The 21,951-nt window shown below is 45.3% G+C and overlaps 1 protein-coding gene across 1 annotated transcript in view; it reads left to right on the plus strand.

Moving 5' to 3' along the window:
• Window positions 1-2,307: 2,307 nt before the first annotated feature.
• Window positions 2,308-21,951, plus strand: part of TMEM130 (transmembrane protein 130) — a 73,280-nt gene continuing 53,636 nt past the window's right edge. The window contains exons 1-2 of the mRNA XM_040356784.1: window positions 2,308-2,495; window positions 16,896-17,201. Coding sequence (XP_040212718.1) covers window positions 2,315-2,495; window positions 16,896-17,201 — 487 coding nt within the window. The 5' untranslated portion in view covers window positions 2,308-2,314. The remainder of the gene's footprint in view (window positions 2,496-16,895; window positions 17,202-21,951) is intronic.

Below are 21,951 nucleotides of genomic sequence, written 5' to 3' on the forward strand. Positions count from 1 at the left end.
TTTTTCATCCGCAAACGGATGGATGAAAAAACGGACATACGGTCCACACGTCTGAAAGGGGCCTTACGAAAATTCCAGAAATATTCCAGGGAGGCCAACACAGTGTGTAAAAATTTAATAAAACAGGCCAACCTGCTATTTCTCTTTATTATGCGTCTAGTCGTAGGGCCGAAACAACTAATCGATTATGAAATTAATCGATTACAATTTTCATAATCGAGTAACATAATAGGGTTAAAAAAACTAAAATTAGCCCTTTATAGTACAAAAAAGCAAATCACTACTGTAAATATTACTTTCACTGTCCCACAGTAAAAAAATGAACCCCTTACAGTAGCGATTATTTGCTCTTTTTGTACTTATTTTTGTTTTTTTTAACCCCATTATGTTACTAAACATCTCAGGCCTGGGTCACACCTCTGTTTTTTGGTGCTTTTTGCAGAAACACAATACAGTTCATTTACATGTTTTCCTATGAGACACGTTCACATCCATGATTTTTTTCAGCTGCTGCGTATTTGGAAGGGCGAGGACTTTTTAACGCAAAACGGTGATATTTTTTTTATTTTTTTGGTTCAATATACTTCAATAGAGAAGCTGCAGAAAAGCATGTAATGTGTTTTTGCTGCAATTTGTGTTTTGTAATCTGCCCAACAACAAATTGGCCCCAAAAAATGTAAAAATGCAAATTTCGTTTTTTAAGGCTATTATCCGATTAATTGAAACAATAATCGGCCAACTAATCGATTATGAAAATAATCGTTAGTTGCAGCCCTAGTCTGGAGCATGTGAGTGTATATCCATTTTTTTTTTTTTCGAACTTCAAGGATGCAATTTGTTGAACATGTGTATTTGTCAACCATTACGGGGCAGATCCACAGACGAAGTACGCCGGCGTATCTACTGATACGCCGGCTACTTTCAAATTTCCTGCGTTGTATCGTTGTTTTGAATCCTCAAAACAAGATACGATGGCATCTGGGTTAGATCCGACAGGTGTACGTCTTCATACGCCTTCGGATCTAAGATGCAATTCTTCCGCGTCCGCTGGGTGGCGTTCGTGTCGTTTTTTCCGCGTCGGGTATGCAAATGAGCGATTTACGACGATCCACGAACGTACGCGCGGCCGCCGCATTTTCTAACGTCGTCTGTAGTCGGCTTTTTCCGGCGTATAGTTAAAGCTGGTATTTTGCGGCGTATAGCTAGACTTGCCGTGTTAAGTATGGCCGTCGTTCCCGCGTCGAAATTTGAATTTTTTTTTTTTTTTGCGTAAGTCGTCCGTGAATAGGGATGGATGTAACTCACGTCCTAGCGACGTCATTTAGCGCAATGCACGTCGGGAAATTGGCTGTGACGTCATCGATTGTGTCTCCCTATAAAGGGGATGACACGATCGATGCAGCCACCACAGTGAAGCACGGGGAAGCCGTGTTTACACGCGGCTCTCCCCGTTCTTCAGCTCCATGGACCGATCGCGGGACCGCAGCGGCAATCGGGTCCGCGGGTCCCGCGGTCCCAGAGCTTCGGACCGGGTCGCTGGAGCGTGTTTAAGCAAGTTCTTTCTAAATCACGCGATAACTCGCGGCAGACCTCCGCAATGTCTCCTGGGAACAATGACAAAAGCTCCCAGGAGACATTGCGGCATCGAGGAAGTGACAGAATACCCGCACACTACCCGATGAATCCATATACAGGAATCGGCCAGTAACATAAAGGATTACTAAGGTTCGCCTGCCCCTGACAGTGACTCGAGCTGGGCATCGCCACTTAATGAAGGATTGGCTCGGGCGGCTCGGCTGCTCTCGGCTGCTCTAGTCCTGCAAAGGGAACTGCGTTCCTGCTGTGAAAAAAGTGCAGGGACGCCGTTCCCACGCGTTCCCGCAGGACTTGGAGCTATGCCACTATTCCTTTATATTTGCTTCTGAAATATACAAATTCTTAAATTTAGAAATCGGATGAAGGGTTTAGCGCTGGGAAACACTATTTCATAGATAAATAATGTATTTGGTATTATTTATCTGATCAAAATGGGGGACAATGAGGGGGAAAGGGGGACTTGGTTTCAAAAGAGGGACAGTCCATCCAAATCAGGGACAGTTGGAAGGAAAGGATTAGGCAGTGTCTGTGTTGTAATGCATTTGTTCTAGATGTACATTTGTCCCAGGGATTGAGCTGCATGATTCCACCGACTATTCTATAAATCGGAATATTCTGTGTGATTTGTGATGGGAATAAGACATGCAGATACAGTACTTTTTACTGTACTTCTCTGATTAGTGGCAGTTCCCTGTGTCGTCCTCTAGATGGCGGTAGGATGCCTTGCTCCATTGTACACATGCTCTGGGAAGGCAAAGGGAACAGCTGTCCTATGATAAAGCGTCTTCTCATCTTCCATTCTCTCCCATTGTGTCGGGCTCATATGGCTCCTGGCATGGATCTGATGGCCCCGGGTCTTTTATTTCTTATTGCTGCTGCTTTTACCTGCGTATCTGCAAGTAAGTAAATTATTTACTGTATAGCCAATATGTATATATAGGTATATCCAACACAGGCCACACAGCAAATCCTGTGTGTATTATGTAGACATGACACAGAGGGATCCAGCTGATCACTGTGATCCTATGATAGATATTCTCTATACAATTCTATATACTGTATATCTAATACCTTGCATTGTATACCAATCATAGACAAGAGAATTGCTGTTCATTTGTCTGTCCCCAGTTGACCTGCAGTGTCCATTGGCACCTTCAGAATTATAGGAACCAATGACAGTTGGGCCTATGGAAGGATCTGAACCTGTTTATATCATGGCGGAGAGAAAAATGTTCTGATCTGCTGCTCTGCACCCTTTTCTGACTTTGAGTTAACCACTTGAGCCCCGGAAGGATTTACCCCACGACCAGGCCATTTTTCGCTATAAGGCACTGCGTTGCTTTAACTGACAAGTGCAGTCGTGGGACGCTGTACACAAACACATTTTGTGTTCTTTTTTCCCCACAAATAGAGCTTTCTTTTGGTGGTATTTGATCACCTCTGCGGTTTTTATTTTTGCGCCATAAACAAAAAAAGAGTGACACAAAAAAAAATATATATATTTTTTTACTTTTAACCCTTTCATGACTAAGCCGATTTCTGACATTTGGGCCCAGATCCAGGAAGCAGTTACGTCGGCGTATCTATTGATACGCCGCGTAACTTCTAGGATGCTCCGGCGTATCTTTGTTTTGTATCCACAAAACAAGATACGCCTGAAGCTGGGCTAGATCCGACTGACGTATGTCTTAGTACGCCGTCGGATCTAAGGTGCATATTTACGCTGGCCGCTAGGTGGCGCTTCCGTTGATTTCCTGCGTCGAGTATGATGCAAATGAGCTAGATACGCCAATCCACAAACGTACGTCCGCCCGGTGCATTTTTTTACGTAAGGCTTTTTTCGGCGTAACGTTACCCCTGCTCTATGAGGCGTATGAAATGTTAAGTATGGACGTCGGGCCAGCGTAGAATTTTCCGTTGTGTACGTCGTTTGCGTAAAACGTTCGCGAATAGGGCTTTGCATAAATTACATTCACGTCAAAAGCATTGACTATTTGCAACGTGATTTCGAGCATGCGAACTGGGATACCCCCCACGGACGGCGCATGCGTCGTTAAAAAAAAACGTCATTTACGTGTGGTCAAGTTGCATTAACATAAAACACGCCCACATCTTATCCATTTGAATTGCGCGCCCTTACGCCGACACAGTTACACTACGCCGCCGTAACTTGCGGCGCAAATTCTTTGTGGATACGGAAAATACGCTGTAAGTTACGGCGGCGTAGTGTATCTGAGCTACGCTACGCTGGACTTAGAGATGCGCCGAGGTACGTGGATCTGGGCCTTGGTGTTTACAAGTTAAAATCCATATTTTTTGATAGAAAATTACTTAGAACCCCCAAACATTATATATATATTTTAGCAGAGAATCTGGAGAATAAAATGGCGATTGTTGCAATATTTTATGTCACAAGGTATTTGTGCAGCTGTGTTTTAAACGCAACTTTTTTGGAAAAATTTACTTTCATGAATTTTAAAAAAATTTAAAAGTAAAGTTAGCCCAATTTGTGTATATAATGTAAAAGATGATGTTACGCCGAGTAAATAGATACCAAACACGTCATGCTTTAGAATTGCACGCAATTGTGGAATGGCGACAAACTACGGTACCTAAAAATCTCCATAGGAGACGCTTACATTTTTTTTTACGGTTACCAGGTTACAGAGTTACAGAGGAGGTCTACGGCTAGAATTATCGCTCTCGCTCTGCTGATAGTGGCGATACCTCACATGTGTAATTTGAACACCGTTTACATATGCGGGCGCGACTTCCGTATGCGTTTTCTTTGCTGCGCAAGCTCGCAGGGACAGGGGCGCTTTAAAAAAAAATATTTCTTATTGATTTTTATAATATAAAATTGTGTTTCTAAAAAAAAAGGAATGTAAATGTCACAAGAAATGTAAACATCCCTTGTGACAGTTATTACTGTCACAAGGGATGTTTACATTCCTTGTGACATTTACATTCCTGGTGACAGGTATTCTTTATGGAGGGATCGGGGGTCTCCTTTGCACTTCAAAGTATTCAGATTGCCGAAAAACAACGATTCTGAATACTGTGTATTTTTTTTAATTCGGCGCCATTGGCAGCCGAGTAACCCGGAAGTGACGTCATGATGTCGCTTCCGTGTTTACATTGAAGAGACTGAATAAAAGCCATTCGCAGCTTCGATTTAGTCCCTCTCTAAGCGCCTGAGGTGGCACATCGTGGATCGGGTCTCCCGGTGGGACGGGAGGCCCGGTAAGAGCGGCGGGAGGGGGGGTGTCCCCTCCCGCTCCTCCGGGATAACAACCGAGCGGCTTTTAGCTGCATCAGTTGTTATCACCGGAAAGCAGATCGCCTGCTCTAAAAAATACCGGGATGATGCCTGCAGCTGCCATTTTTATTATAATTTTTTTTTGTACTAGTAATGGTGGCAAGCAGCGTTTTTTTTTGCAGGACTGCGACATTGTGGCGGCCAGATCGGACACTTTTGACACTTCTTTGGGAGCATTAACATTTGTACAGCGATCAAAGCTAAAAATAGCCACTGATTACTGTATAAATGTCACTGTCAGGGAAGGAGTTAACACTAGGGGCAGGGCCGGATTTGCTCTCCCTGCCGCCCCGAGGCCAGGTTCCGCAATGCACCCCCTCCCTGCCAACCAACCCCCCCCCCAAATCAACGGAGAATGGTAACCAGGGCGACACGGTTAGTTCAAATATTTTATTTTATTTTTTTTTTTACTTTTTTTATTACTTTTTTTATTTGTAGCTTGTCGTTTACTTTTTATTGTATACTTTTCTTTTTTTTAATTATTATTATTTTTCTTATTCTTTACTTTTTAATTTCTTTTTAATTTTATTAATTTAATTATTATTTCTTTTTTTTTTTCCACCTAACTTTATTGCTATCACACAGGAGAAAACAATTACCTGTGTGATAGCAATTGGAGGTGACAGGTTCTCTTTATTGACCCTGCCACCTCCATAACAGGAGTCCTAGCACTGCGCTAGAACTCCTGTCACAGCTGAGATGGGAAGAGCACAGCTCACCCCTCTCACTGTGTACATCGGGGGGAGGGACAGGAGACAGACTCGGCAGCTAGGGGGAGAACGGAGCGAGAGGTATGTGGACGCCGGCAGCACACATTTTACAAGTGATTTCAGCGACATCGCCACAATCACTTGTTAACGAGCGAGTGGATTCCCCCACACTACATTTAGTCCTGCTAGAAAGCAACTTACCGCCCTTAACTGTATGTTCCGGCCGTCGGGGGACTCCATGCCGCTGCCGCCCCGAGGCCTGGCCTCGGTGGCCTTGTGGGAAATCCGGGCCTGACTAGGGGGGGATCAAGAGGTTAAGTGTTCCCTAGGTGTGTTCTAACTGTGGGGGGAGTGGACTGACAGGGAGTAGAGAGAGATCGCTGTTTCTGATTACTAGGAACAGCAGATCTCTCTTTTCTTCCCTGACAGAACACGGATCTTTCTGTTTACAATGACAGATCCCCGTTCTGGCTCTCTGAGGAGCAATCGCGGTTCGCCTGCCGACATTGCGACTTTCGGCCACGCACATTGGCCCCAGCGCCGCGCGTGCCCCCTTTAGCTCTTGTAATGGCCGCCGTACACCTATGACGATTCGCGCCGCTGTGGCAACCTGCCGCCATATAATGATGGCTGCTTGTCTGCAAGCAGTTAATAATAAGGCTTCATGCTCACAGGGCTTTACAAAATACAGCTTTACAGGCGTTTGGCGTTTTATTTATGTCTGTAGATCCACCTATATGTTAGCCTATGTGTTCACGCGCACAGGCATTTACAAGAATATTAGAAGAGCATTTACAGGCATAAGAAAAAAAAACGCACCACCAGTGTTCAGGAAAGGAGCTGAAGAGCAAAGAAAAGAAAATGGCAAGCGTGCCTAAACACGTGTAAATGCACCTGATCGCTAGATGCATTCATTCCAATGGCCAGAACTTATTATTTTGACCGAATGCAATCCATAAATGTGGATTTAGGCGCATTTGTTAAGCAGCTTTCCTCCTTCCGGGAAAAACTGAGTTCAGGGGAGCTGAGCAAATGCTTAGTGTGCATGAGGCCTAAAGCAGCTCTGTAGTCGATAGAGCAGGGGTCTCCAATCTTAAAAAAAAAAGGGGCCAATTTACTGTCCTTGAGAATTCAGGGGGCCAAACATTGCCCATTGGGAGTAAAACATGTCAGTGGATATAACCAATGCCCCATCATTGGTATTAGTGCTAGGAATAGTGCCCCATCATTGGTGTCAATGGGAGGACCAGGGCCCATCACTGGTGTCTGTGGGAGAAAGAGTCCAAATTGCTGGTGTTAATTTGAGAAGTAGTGCCTTGTATCAGTGGGGGAAATAGTGACGCATCATTGGTGTCAATGGAGGAAATGATGTCCCATTTTTGGTGTCAGTGGGAGGAATTGTGATTTGTATCAGTGGGAGAAATAGTGCCCCAAGGGCTGAATAATGGCAAGCAAAGGGCCACATTCAGCCCTTTGGCTGCAGTTTGGAGACCACTGCTATAGAAGAATCTTCATATTTCAGTTTCAATGCAAAACGGCATCAACCCCTCTACCACATCCTCTCCCGTCCCCTGGCCCCCACACTCCTGGCCTCCTAGGCTTTGGGAGAAGAACCATCCCATAGCGGATGGAAGAAATACGGACATACGGTCCGCTGGTGTGAAAGGGCCCTAACGCGCGATACCAGGCATTGTACATATGTGCCTTTTTTTGCATTGCTGCACTGAATGCGTAGGGCAGCCCATTCATTTCAAGGGGCTGCTCAATGCGTGACAAATGCAGCAAAGAAGCTCATGTACCTTTTTGGGCTTGGCACATTTTTAATCGAATGCTTTTCCACTTTTAGTGCATGTTTTTTTGTGCACTACAGACTACACCATGCATATTGCTTGCCACATTTTGGGTGCCATTAACAATGAATGAAATGCATTTTAGGAGGGTGGGCTTTCATGCCCATATGCCGCACTTACTACAGCCATGAGCAGCAGAGCTTTCTGTGCTGAGAGCAGGGTCACTGCGCACTCCCAGCACAGTGATCGAGCTATCAAAGACAGCTTTCATTCCAAAAGGGGGAGGGAGGACGTTTTTTTCAGCTAAGCACATCCTCCTGTCTGCATGCCTGATCTAAGGGCAGATAGATTAGAGGAAGTAAAAGCTACATGAATCATCTGCCCTTACTCAAGATGGCCATGTCCAGAAATGCCAAGGGGATGTTGTTTTGAATATTTTAAATAGCATTTTTGGTTTGTGGTGCTCAGATGCAGTGCAGTTTGAATACCTATTTCTGTAAATAAAATACCTCTGGTTAATACCTCCCAACTTTTTGAGATGGGAACAAGGGAAACCTATAAGCAAAAGTACGAAGGCAGAGAACACATCCCCTGTCACGCCCCCTTAAATGAGAATTATACCAAAAAAAATATTAATTAAACCCACAAGTAATTTTTTTTAACCACTGCTATTCCTTTTTGGATTCTGAAATGTGCAATTGCAGCAATTTAGAGATTTGGATGAAAGGTTTAGCACTTGGAAACACTTTTTGAAAGATCAGACCAAAATGAAGGACAAATTTGGAGCAAAGAGGGACAAAAGAACTTTGTTCCAAATGAGAGGGGGTCCTCGAAATCAGGGACAGTTTGGAGCTGTGCTGGTGGCTGCTGCATTTGGCAAAACTTTTAAGCTTGGTATACAATTATTGAAATGCACCCGTTTCAGCAGGAACTGGACAAATTTCCGACGATCCACGAACGTACGACCGGCCGTCGCATTTTTTTACGTCGTTTCCGTTCTGCTTTTCCCGGTCGTATAGTTAAAGCTGCTATATGGTGGCGTACTCAATGTTAAGTATGGCCGTTCCCGCGTCTAATTTTTAAAATTTTACGTTGTTTGCGTAAGTCGTCCGTGAATGGGGCTGGATGCCATTTACGTTCACGTTGAAAACAATGACGTCCTTGCGACGTCATTTGGAACAATGCACCCTGGGAGTTTTTACGGACGCGCATGCGCAGTTCGTTCGGCGCAGGGACGTGCTTCATTTAAATGAAACACGCCCCCTACCCGCCCAATTTGAATTCCGCGCCCTTGGGCCGCGAGAGATACACTACGCCGCCGTAACTTACGGCGCAAATTCGTTGAGGTTTCAAACCAAAGCCAAGTAAGTTACAGCGGCGTAGCGTATCTTACATCTGCGCCGGGCGCAGAGTATGTATGTGGATCTGCCCCTCTGTGTTTACATTGCTTTAGGCTCTAGACATGTGCGTTCCCGTTTGTAACAAATGGATTTTCGTATGAATTTGTTAGTTTTCATACATTCGTATCAATTCGATCATCCGAAAAGCTGAAAAAAACAAAATTCCAAAATTACGGAATTACGAATAAGCAAAATAACGAACAAGCGAAAATACGAACGTACGTTTGGACAATCTTACTAAAATACGAAACACCGAAAAAGCAAAAGAACGAAAATGACATCTATAACGAACGATTTGCATTCCGTATTTTAAATCCTTTGTATGTTTGTATTTTCATTCGTATGTTTGTATTTTCATTTGTGTGTTTTGTAAATCCGTTTCTTTGTCTGTTCGTAAATTTGTGGACTTGTATCGTTATCTTACAAAATTACGAATTTCGAATCAACGAAAATAAATTAGACAGAATTACAAATCATTCAGTATAAACGAAAATACAACTGTTACGAAAATACGAACGGGTCCGAATAGGAAAACTTGCGTCTTACGAAATACGAACGGGTCCGAATAGGAAAACTTGAGTCTTACAAAATGACGAATCTACGGAACGAGAAAAAACGGAACAAAAAAATACGAACATTTTTGTTGTGCAGACGAAACGGAACAAAAAATATGAACATTTTTGTTGTGCACATGTCTATTAGACTCCATTCACACCTGAACGTGTCGTACTTGCGGTATAATTCATTAGTAATGGCACCCTAAATGCGTGGTTAAAAAATGTGTGAAGCTCAAAAAGGGTACAGGAATGCCTTGGTGCATTTGCCGCACATCGGGCAGCTTATTCAAAGGAATAGTCTGCCCTATGCGTGAAACGCAAAATTACACCAATAAAAATGTGAAAAGACCTTCTGCCGCAATACGCTAGGTGTGAACCTTGGCCCGGATTCAGAACGAAGTTACGCTGGCGTATCTATTGATACGCCGCGTAACTTCTAGGATGCGCCGGCGTATCTTTTTTCTGTATTCAGAAAACAAGATACGCCGGAATTTTGGTAAGATGCGACTAGCGTAAGCCTCTTACGCCGTTGTATCTTAGTTGCATATTTACGCTGGCCGCTAGGTGGCGTTTCCGTAGATTTATGCGAGGAATATGCAAATTAGGTAGATACGCCGATTCACAAACGTACGTACGCCCGGCGCTTTTTTTACGTTGTTTACGTAAGGCTTTTTCCGGCGTAAAGTTACCCCTCATAAAGCAGGGGTAAGTCATGTTAGGTATGGACGTCGGAAAAGTACGAACAGCGTCGTATTTTATGTCGTTTGCGTAAGTCGTTCGCGAATAGGGCTGTACGTAAGTTACGTTCACGTCGAAAGCATTGACAGTTTGCGGCGTAACTTGGAGCATACGCACTTGGAAACGTTCACGGACGGCGCATGCGCTGTTCGTAAGAAACGTCAATTACGTGGGGTCACAAGCAATTTAAATAAAACACGCCCACATCATCCACATTTGAATTAGGCGGGCTTATGCCGACACATTTACACTACGCCGCCGTAACTTAGGGCGCAAGTTCTTTCTGAATACGAAACTTGCGCCCTAAGTTACGGCGGCGTAGTGTATCTGAGATACGCTACGCCCGCCGATAGATACGATAATGTATCTGAATCCGGGCCCTTGTGTGTAAGTTTGGAACTTCTAGCAATTAAACTTACACAGTTCTAGGTCCCCATAGCAGGTCCCTCATTTTCCACATCAGCCATTCATAAAACCAGCATGATTGATCTAGTTGAAAATTTTGACTAATATCCATTAACAAGACCCCTTGTTTTCAGTGAAACTGTACAAGAGCTGTGACTGTATGTTTAAGCGCTGGAAGTTCAGTGTTTAACCACTTCCCTACCGCCTCATTGTGAAATGACGGCGGCAGGAACCCCTCCTCGATCCGGGTGGACGTTATACGACGTCCTGCCTTCCCGGCGATCTAGGAGGGACACATATTAACCCCTTTAACGCCACCTAGTGGTTAACCCCTTCCCTGCCAGTCACATTTACACAGTAATCAATGCATATTTATAGCATTAATCGCTGTATAAATGTGAATGGTCCCAAAAACGTGTCAAAAGTGTCCGATGTGTTCGCCGCAATGTCACGGTGACAGTAAAAAAATCGCAAATCGCCGCCAATACTAGTAAAAAAACTCATAAAATAAAAATGCCATAAATCTATCACCTATTTGTAGACGCTATAACTTTTGCGCAAACCAATCAATATATGATTATTGCGATTTATTTTACCAAAAATATGTAGAAGAATACGTATCGGCCTAAACTGAGGAAAAAAAAAGTTTTTTAAAAAAAATTGAGATATTTATTAAATAAAAAAGTAAAAAATATTGTGTTTTTTTTTTTTAAATTGTCGCTTAAATTGTCACAAAATGATAAAAAAATTGTTTGGGTATAGTGTAGCACGACCGCGCAATTGTCATTCAAAGTACTACAGTGCTGAAAGCTGAAAATTGGCTTGGCAGGAAGGTGCGTAAGTGCCCGGTATGGAAGCGGTGAAAGTGGCATACATCAGCGGTCCCCAACATCCCTGGCACCAGGAACCAGCCTCGCGGAAGACAATCTCTTCACTGACCGGGGTAAGGCAAGGGGGGTTGGGGGAAGTTTGTTGCAGCCTGTCACCTCAGGAGAGTGGGTTTGGGGACTTCTACTGTACAGCGTCTTTGAAGGTCTGACAGGTAAGGTAACGCAGGCCATAGACGGTGCATATTTTTTTCCTACATTCACGTGTTGGAGGAAACAAATTTGCATGATTCCCCCATCAACACAGACAGTGCTGACAGGGTAATTCCTCCCGCCAAGCAATTGTCTTCTTCCAGTGGGGGTGGGTGGGGGGAAGCCGCCCCCACCAGGAGAAGACAGTGATTATCTATAAAGGCTTTAGCAGGCTGGTTGTACCCAAGTTAATTGACCGATCAGCTTGGTACATTAATGGTTCGAATCTCGGTCTGTTCCTGCTGAGTCAGCCGAGATTCGAACCGTCTATTTCTGGCCTAAGACAGCACACCCAGTCAGATTATGGATGAAAATGTTTTATTTCATTTTATCTCTTTTCTGTAAAACTTTTGACCCTGCTAGGTGTTGATTGGTCATACAGCCGAGTTTGGGGTAAAACAAAAAATGCCATTCAAGTAGGATTCCCCCCTACACTACAAGGGCTAAATGCTTCTTAATACCTAGGGTATCAGTAACAGAGACTTTTACCTTGTTATGCTGCTGCAGAACAAAATTTTAATGCATTGCAGATTACCTTCCCTTAGATTTGGTGGCCGTCAATATAGATCAAGCCCAAGAAAGGAAAGGTAACCCCTGGAAGTCGCACATCTATGGTGTCCTACTGCAATAAATGGCAACCTCAGCCTGGACTTCAACATGGTTCCCCATGACTACTGCAAGCAAAGCACGAGGTTGCAACACAGTGGTGCGGCATATGCAGGGTTAAAACAGGCACTTTGGTGACATATTGCCTCCTCATCGCCTGTCAAACACAATAGATCCCTATTCAGAGGGATGGCAAGGGCTGCCTAGAGTGTAAATGTAGCCTAAAGCCAAGTACACACCAGTAGTTTTTTTCGTTCAACCCAGCAGGGCTGCCATTGACACAATCCTTGCTACAGCAGCCAGGAAACGGGTGCGGTGCTACCACTAGGCAAACTAAGCAGCCGCCTCGGGCGCACTGCTGCCTAGGGTGCCTGGCCACTGGTGTTCCTACTCTCTTCTCTCTGCAGCAAGCAACTAAGTCTTAGCATCAGCAGGCAGCAGCCATCATTGATGGGCACTGGTAGGCTGCATTTGATGGGCGCTGGTGAGGCTGCATTGATGGGTGCTGGTAGGCTGCATTTGATGGGGGCTGGTGAGGTTGCATTTGATGGGCACTTCATTAAAAAGGTGGGGTATACATGGGCAGGCCAAATGAGGTGGAGTCAGGGGTGGAACAAGAGGGGGCAGGGGGGGGGGGGCGGCAAAATGAAGTTTCGCCTAGGGTGTCAAAAATCTTTGCACCAGCCCTGCCCGGAACGCATGTAAATCTGACTGTCGACTGACAACCCCTCAAACCCCCAGAAGCCTCCCCATGTGACTCCCCCCCATTAATATTTCTTGGGTGTCTGGGACTCGCATGGTGGGTGTCTCTGGGTAAAGGGGAGGGAGATAAGTGAATCTCTGTTCTTCTCTAGCTAGTAAGAACTCAGAAACTACAAAGAAACATACAGGAATGGGCAAGCACCTAGTGCATTACAAAAATAAAACTGAAAAAATAAATAAAGTGAGCGCCAAACAGAAAAATAAAATGAACTAACAGCTGCTTGCAAAAAAAGGCAATATATCCAATCCTCCAAAGCAATAACCATAAAATATGCAGTGCTGTGATGATTTTAAAGCTAGTTACATAAACTTAAAAAACATAAAAAAAGTCTTTGTGGCTACACAATTAAGTGCAGCAAACCCACTTTGATAATGCCACTCATGTGGAGTATGATGAATCCTCTCCTTTGATCCTTATATGTGGAACTCCAGATAGGCCAGAAAAAGAAAAAAAAAAACGAACAAAAGATCATAAGAAGTATCAATGGTGAAAACGGGAATGTCTACAGGATTGAGTACAAGGATTGCCTCTCGTATTATCTCACTTCACAGGGTAGAGCTTCATTCATATGTCCCAAAATACCAAAGGCCATAAACAAAAGATATGCCTCAAAGTATTGAAAGGACATACATTGAACAGGTAAAATTGCATAAAAACAACATATCATGCCACTAAACTCATATATAACACCTGTAGGTGTTATATAGGCGGCACAACATTCTGGCTCTGAAATCCTACCCTTTGTGATTCGCATAAAAATGCATCCTCAGGGGCCTCTAACATGTGTAACAGCGGCCATATTTATGTAGTCCAAACAGGAAATGTAAAACCAAAAATTATTTATTGAAAAATGTAAAACTTTCCAGTCCTATCCTACTGTAGAGGACCTCTAAATGCTGGGATTGACTGCTTTTTTTCTAGTAGGAACTCAGAAGCGACCTGTATTACATCACAATAAAGTTTAGTGAAAAAAAAAACTGTAAATACAGGGGCGTTGCTAGATGGTAAAAAGACCAGGGGCTTCAGCCGAAGATGGTGTATGTGATGCAGGCTTTTTTTTTGGCTGGGCCGTGAGTCGTGACCTACTTGACATACATACACTGACCTACCTGACATACATACATACACTGACCTACCTGACCTACATACACTGACCTACCTGACATACAATGACCTACCTGACCTACATACACTGACCTACCTGACCTACATACACTGATGGTAGTGACCTACATACACTGACCTACCTGACCTACATACACTGACCTACCTGACCTACATAAACTGACCTACCTACACTCACAGTAGTGACCTACATACACTGACCTACCTGACCTACCTACACTGACCTACCTACACTGACCTACCTACACTGACCTACCTGACCTACATACACTGACGGTAGTGACTTACATACACTGACCTACCTGACCTACATACACTGACCTACCTGACATACACTGTCCTACATACACTGACCTACATTCACTGACCTACCTGACCTACATACACTGACCTACCTGAAATACACTGACCTACCTAACCTACATACACTGACCTACCTGATATACACTGACCTACCTAACCTACATACACTGACCTACCTGACATACACTGACCTACCTGACCTACATACACTGACCTACATGACATACACTGACCTACCTGACCTACATACACTGACGGTAGTGATCTACATACACTGACCTACCTACACTGACCTACCTACACTGACATTTACATACACTTACACTGTCTGACCTACCTCAGCTCAGCCTTGGTGTCACAGCAGGCAGTCAGTCATTCTGTCAGTCATCAGAGGAGGAGGAGAGGAGAGCCCTAGGAGCCTGGAGGAGAGGAGAGCCGAGGAGCCTGGGGGGGAGGAGAGTCGAAGAGCCTGGGGGGGGGGGGAGCCGAGGAGGAGAGGCGAGGAGGGGAGGAGCCTGTGCGCTTAGTGGGGATGTGGCGCGGTGGCTGCATTGTAATTCCCGCCTTCTGGAGCCTGCAGCGCCTATGATGGATGTCACACGTCCTGCGGTCCCAGCATTGGACCAGTGAGACGTCCATCATAGGCGTTGCAGGCTCCAGAAGGCGGGACCTGCTATGGCACTCGGCCGCACTCGGCCACATTCAGCAGCGCTCGGGATCAGATCGGTCCCGATGTTCGCCACTCGCTCGGGGCTAACGATAGAGACCGGAAATTATGAGACTCAGGGCTTTTCAGGGTCACATTCGGGAGCTCTAGCCACCACCTCCCGACGCCCCTGTATAAATAGAAAAACCCCCCCAAATGTTTTAAAAGCACCTCTGCTACCATCTACACATGAGCATTAACACATGGGGGCACCTACATTCAAAAATTGTCTGATATATATTTACTCTATATTTAAATGTGACAATATATTACATTTGTGTGTGCAGACATGTACTTTAGTGTATAGATGAGAGATCTCGCTGTTTCACTGTCTATGGCAGGGGTGCCCAACCTTTTGAAAAGCGAGGGCCACTTAAGCAACTTGGTAACCAGTCGAGGGCCACAATGAGAAGAGCAGGCGGATGACAGGTCACGTCTACTCTATTTGTAAATAGTTTTTATTAAGAGTTTTACAATGATACAAAAAAAAAGAAAACACAAAAGTCAGTCCGAGCAAGATAAGACCTCAGATAGCCAACACCATGACATCAACACAGAGCAATTACTGTTAAAACATACCAAAATGGCAGAAACACCCGTCCCACCCCCACCCCGAGCCCCAAAAGGGAACACACTGCCCCGGGGGAAGGAGGCCCGGGACCCCTCCAAAGTAGTATTCGCCCCCATTTAAGTATCAGGAGCATGGACAGGCATATTAACCTATGCGGAGCTCTGGACCAGGAAAGACTCGAACTGAGCGAAAGGGCCATCAATCCCTAGGAGCCAGAAGAGAGGGGAATACCCCCGTCTCCTAGTTCCAATACTAACATATATTAGACCCTTATATCGAAAAACAAAACAATGTTCAATCAACAAAGAAATGCCTAAATGACCTTTAAGGTCCATAACTAATTCGAAAGCTAAATCAAGTATACTGAATAAGTAGAGCAGTAGGGAAAAAGAAGAAAGAGGAAAAAAGAACAGATGAAGAAAGAGAAGGACAGAAAGTAGGGGAACAGGAGACACACGGAAGGCCAGTATGCAGAGGGTTCTAGAGCAAGCAGAGAGAATCAAAGGAGAACTCCAACGTATGAAGCCCAAGGCTCCCAGATAAGCTTGAAACCATCTACATTGTCCAAAATAATGTTGGAAATTTTCTCATTAGACATTATCCAGGAAATTTTCCGTTTAGCCAATACAAAGGAAACTGATGGGGACTTCCAGGCCCTGGTAATAGTCATCTTGGGTCACGTCTACTCTATAGACCCTCCGATCCACCCAGATGAAAGGGGACACATTTCCTTCTGTTTTTCGGATTGGAGGTAGGCGGGCGTAAACAGACATCTGTCGCTCTATAGGAGGTGAATTGACGGTTCCATTTGGTCAGGCTGATCGTGTGAAAAGGGTCTATTCTGTGGGTTAGCTGAACTTTGCCATAGACTCCACCTGTGGCAAAAGCCGGCACAGTAGAGGAAGCATCGGCTTATGGGGTTCTGCTCCACAGCCGCTTTCTTCCTCTACCGCCAGCTTCATTCACAGCACTGATGCTGCGGTATAGCGGATCAGCAACCTGCGATCTGGGCTTGCCAACCTGCCATTCCAGAGCAGGAGGTCGCGGGCCACATCAGAGGGCTCAGGGGGCCACGTGTGGCCCCCGGGCCACTGGTTGGCCACCCCTGGTCTATGGCTTTATTTTTAATTCATTACAACATCTACTTAAGTTACACAACCATGTGATGGTGCGGATTAGCTTTTTCTCTGATGTCCTGTTTCAGTTCCTCATTTTCTGTATTTTTAGATAACTCCTACATCCTAAAGATGACATCAGATGGTCCAATAACCTCAGGTGCCCTGGCTACTGTCAACGCCAGTTTGGGGATATCGAATGATGGCATGATTCTTATTGTGGACCCCAGACTTTATCATTTCCACTGGATCTACTCTCCGCTACTGCTCAGCCAACGCACAGAGAATGACACCAGTTCTGCCTTAACGCTGCAATGTTATAGCCCAGGATCTTACCTGGTTTCCGTCTGGGTAACTGAGAGGAGTTGCCCCTCATGTGGGCCAATTGCTAGGAACACTACAGAACTCCAAGTGACAAGTAAGCACCGTTGACTTATCAAATAAGTGATTTTAACATTCCATCACACTGTTTTAGCTAGAGGAGCGCTATCAGGCCCGGACTGGTCATAGGGCACACAGGGAACTTGCGGTCTTGTGGTCTTGTGGGGCAAAGGCAACAGAGCTGCTCCTTGAGCCCCCACTGCTCGCCCTGCCTCACCGAGGCTGGCTGGCCGGCCGTCTGGCCGTCCACCAATACAGTTCGGCCGTTGGGCTGGGGGCAGAGACTACAGGTCACGTTACCTGTGACCGTTATGAGGGAGGGGATCTACATAAGATGCGGCTGCCGGTGTTCAGTACAGTTTAAATACAGTTCAGTGCAAGAGGAATCAGAGGGCCTTACTTGCTTACAATCTAAAAGGGGGTACAAGTTTAAATGTGTTCCCACATCCACAGTAAGCCCCCCGTTCATATTGGGGCAATTTGATACGTCAAAACGCATGCCAAATCACAGCCTATTGCCGGCAACGGCGCCACTCGAATCGGTGCGACGCCAGCTTTGCGGCGCCGCGCCAATTTCCAAAAGTAGTTCCTGCACTACTTTTGCCTTTCACATCGCCCGTGAACTCGCAATGATATGCGGGTTTGAAATTGTGCGAGTTCAGCTGAATTTGAACCCGCCTCCAATGCGAATGTACCCTAAATCAATATGAAATTATGTGATCGCACTGCCTCAATGATAAACTAAGGTAATGATTGAAAAATGACAATACATAACTAAAAATATAACATTTCATATAGATAAAGCACCAGTGTAAAGTATATATCAGTGAAAACACATATCAAATAATAAACAGTGCTATAAAAGTTCACTTATAATTGAATTTGAATGATGAATCTTCTAATTAATTATGCAATTGAAAAAGTCTCTATTCAGTAAAGTGCTTCACAGGAAAAAACACACTGTGGGTGTTATTTACTAAAGGCAAATCCACTTTCCACTACAAGCGCAAACTACAAGTGAAATTGAAATTGCACTGAAAGTGCACTTGGAAGTGCAGTCGCTGTAGATCCGAGGGGGAAATGCAAGGAAAATAAAAAACATAATTTTAGCTTGCACATGATTGGATGATAAAATCAGCAGAGCTTCCCCTCATTTCAAATCTACCCCTCAGACTTTCAGTGCAATTTCAAGTGCACTTTGCTCTTGTAAGTGGATTTGCCTGTCGTAAATAACCCCCTGTGTTCCGCCAATTTCCAACTTGTGTTCCTTTCACCAGGTAAAGTGCAAGCTTACCTTCATTATAGACCCCAAAAGGGTCAACTAAGCATGTAGGCAGATCTATCTGATGGACCAGATACTGGTGCCTAGGTTCCTTGAAAAGCGATAGGGTTCCTTCTCCAAAATGGCCCCACACAGCTCAGAAGCAGGTCATAGGCAACAAAATAGTCAGCCTCCAATTGTGCAGGGATAATAGGGAAACCCTCCAGATGATGCCATGTGCATTGGTGGCGTAACGCGTAGAGGCTGAGCATGGCGGTGGGAGTATTGACTGGATCACACGGGACGCTGGATGTTTATTACATGCTTGATTTTATCAAATAAATGTGAGTATATTCAGGCCCGGATTTACTCCCTTTGCCGCCCCAAGGTCGGGTCCTTCAATGCCGCCCTCGTCTACACAGTACAGGGGGGACATTATCCGCCGGGGGACTTTTTCGGCAGGATACTGAGATGCATTGAGAAGCGGAGGGGGGGGGTGGGGGAATGGGATTGGTACTGCCGAAAACGACACTGAGAACCTGGGGGGTGTTGCTGCCAAAAATGACATTGAGCATTGGGGGGTGCTGCTGCCAAAAATGACAAAATGACATTGAGAACCGGGAGGGGGGGTGCTGCTGCCGAGAACCATCTCACTTCCTCTTCCCTCTGTTTTCTCTCCTCTCACCATCCGCTTGACAGCGGGAACTCCCGAAATGAAAGTGAAAGTGTCCTCTCCTCTTAGCCACAGTGCCGCCCCTGCACCCACTGCCGCCCCGAGGCCTGGCCTTGTTGGCCTTGTCTGGAATTCGGCCCTGAGTATATTTTATAAAGCAGGGTCTGTGCAGTTTTTCGAACCTAGTAACCCAGGTACTACACTATTATGCCGCGTACACACGATCGGAATTTCCGACAGGAAAAGTCCGATGTGAGCTTTTGGTCGGAAATTCCGACCGTGTGTAGGCCCCATCGGACTTTTCTGTTTCATTTTTTTCGGCTCGTTGTAGTGTTGTACGTCACCGCGTTCTTGACGGTCGGAATTTGGTGTGACCATGTGTAAGCAACACAAGTTTGAGCCAAAATTCTGTCGGAAAAAAATCCATAGTTTTCTTGTGGGAATTTTCGATTGTGTGTACCCGGCATTTGAGGCTGTTCTTTTCTATTTTGTTGCCTATGCTTAGTTGACCCTTTTGGGGTCTATAATGAAGGTGAGCTTGCACTTCACCTAGTGAAAGGAGCACAAGCTGGAAATTGGCGAAACACTGTGGGGGCTATTTACAAAAGGCAAATCCACTTTGCACTGAAAGTGCACTTGGAAGTGCAGTCGCTGCAAATCTGAGGGGTAGATCTAAAATGAGGGGAAGCTCTGCTGATTTTATCATCCAACTAGGTACAAGCTAAAATGCTGTTTTTTATATATGTTGTAAAGGGATCCAGGAGGTGCAGGGTGCTGTGTAATGTAAAGGGGTCCAGAGATGCAGGGTGCTGTGTAATGTGTCCAGAGGTGCAGGGTGCTGTGTAATGTAAAGGGGTCCAGAGGTGCAGGGTGCTGTGTAATGTAAAGGGGTCCATGGGGGTTTTGTAATGTAAAGGGGTCCAGAGGGTTTAGTAATGTAAAGGAGTCCAGAGTTGCAGGGTGCTGTGTAATGTAAAGGGATCCAGGAGGTGCAGGGTGCTGTGTAATGTAAAGGGGTCCAGAGGTGCAGGGTGCTGTGTAATGTAAAGGAGTACAGAGTTGCAGGGTGCTGTGTAATTTAAAGGGGTCCAGGAGGTTTAGGGGGGGTTTGTAATGTAAAGGGGTCCAGAGGTGCTGGGTGCTGTGTAATGTAAAGGGGCCCAGAGGGTTTAGTAATGTAAATGGGTCCAGAGGGTTTAGTAATGTAAAGGACTCCAGAGTTGCAGGGTGCTGTGTAATGTAAAGGGGTCCAGGAGGTGCTGTGTAATGTAAGGGGGCCCAGAAGGTGCAGGGTGCTGTGTAATGTAAAGGGGTCCAGGAGGTGCAGGGTGCTGTGTAATGTAAAGGGGTCCAGAGGGTTTTGTAATGTAAAGGGGTGCAGAGTGCTGTGTAATGTAAAGGGGTCCAGAGGTGTAGGGTGCTCTGTAATGTAAAGGGGCCCAGAGGTGCAGGGTGCTGTGTAATGGAAAGGGGTCCAGGAGGTGCAGGGGGTTTTGTAATGTAAAGGGGTTCAGAGGTGCTGGGTGCTGTGTAATGTAAAGGGGTCCAGAGGGTTTAGTAATGTAAATGGGTCCAGAGGGTTTAGTAATGTAAATGGGTCCAGAGGGTTTAATAATGTAAAGGGGTCCAAAGGTGCAGGGGCTGTGTAATGTAAAGGGGTCCAGTTGTGGAGAGGGGTTACACAGTAGTGACAGAGAGACTGAAGGGTGCAGAGGTATGCAGGGGGCACAGTGGGGTGTTTTTACATTTTAAAGTTGGGGTGGGGGGGTGCCAGATATAGGAGTCGCCCCGGGTGCCAAATGCTCTAGGTACGCCCCTGCTGCTGATTACGCTGAAAAATGTCGGCGGATTCAGCTTCCGAACACCTACTTCAAAATAACATACACGTTATAAACAACTCCCAGTTTACTGAATAAGAATATACCTGGCGAGTAAAAATGCTGTCCCCCCCAGATTTGTAAGGGTTCCTACACCCATGACAGACGGTCCGTCTGCATCCGATCCCCCATAGGGGAGAGCGGAGCAGAGACAGGGCGGTCTCTGCACTGTGTGCGGGGACCGCCCTATCCGCCTACAGCTCAGCGGGGATGACGGATGATCCCCGCTGAGCTTTGGCGGACACACGGAGCGGACACAGAAACGGTCCGCTCCGTGTGAAAGGACCCTTAAAGGGTTTGTAAAGGAAATTTATTTTTTTTATCTTAATAGCTTCCTTTACCTTAATGCAGTGCTGTTTTCATGTCCTCATTGTTCATTTTTGCTCTCAAGTTGCTGTAATTCTTCTCTGATCTCCACACTTCCTGGTTGTCTGTTTCCTGATAACCACAGTACTGGGAGCTTTCTCTCTGTGGTCACTAATCAAGGAGGTGTGATTACTGTGTGTCTAAAACCCCTCAGCACCAATCAGTTTCGTTTTCCAAACCATCACTGCCCTGTATTGGCTCTGTGTCTCTGTACATCACAGAAGCAGGAAACAACATGCAAAAACAAAACTAGAAACTGCAGGTACATTATATGATTTATTTTTATCTATTTTTAATCATTTTTAAAAAGAATCAGTTAACTATTATGGGCCATATTCACAAAAGAGATACGATGGCGTATCTCCTGATACGCCGTCGTATCTCTGAGATACGATTGTCGTATCTATGCGACTGATTCATAGAATCAGTTACGCATAGATAGCCCTAAGATCCGACAGGTGTAACTGTGTTACACCGTCGGATCTTAGGCTGCAATTCTAGGCCGGCTGCTAGGTGGTGATTCCATTGCGGTCGGCGTAGAATATGCAAATGACTAGTTACGGCGATTCACAAACGTCCGCTTTGCCCATCGATCTAAATTTACGTCGTT

This window comes from Rana temporaria, chromosome 6, assembly GCF_905171775.1.
Source record: "Rana temporaria chromosome 6, aRanTem1.1, whole genome shotgun sequence".
In the NCBI taxonomy this organism is placed as follows: domain Eukaryota; kingdom Metazoa; phylum Chordata; class Amphibia; order Anura; family Ranidae; genus Rana; species Rana temporaria.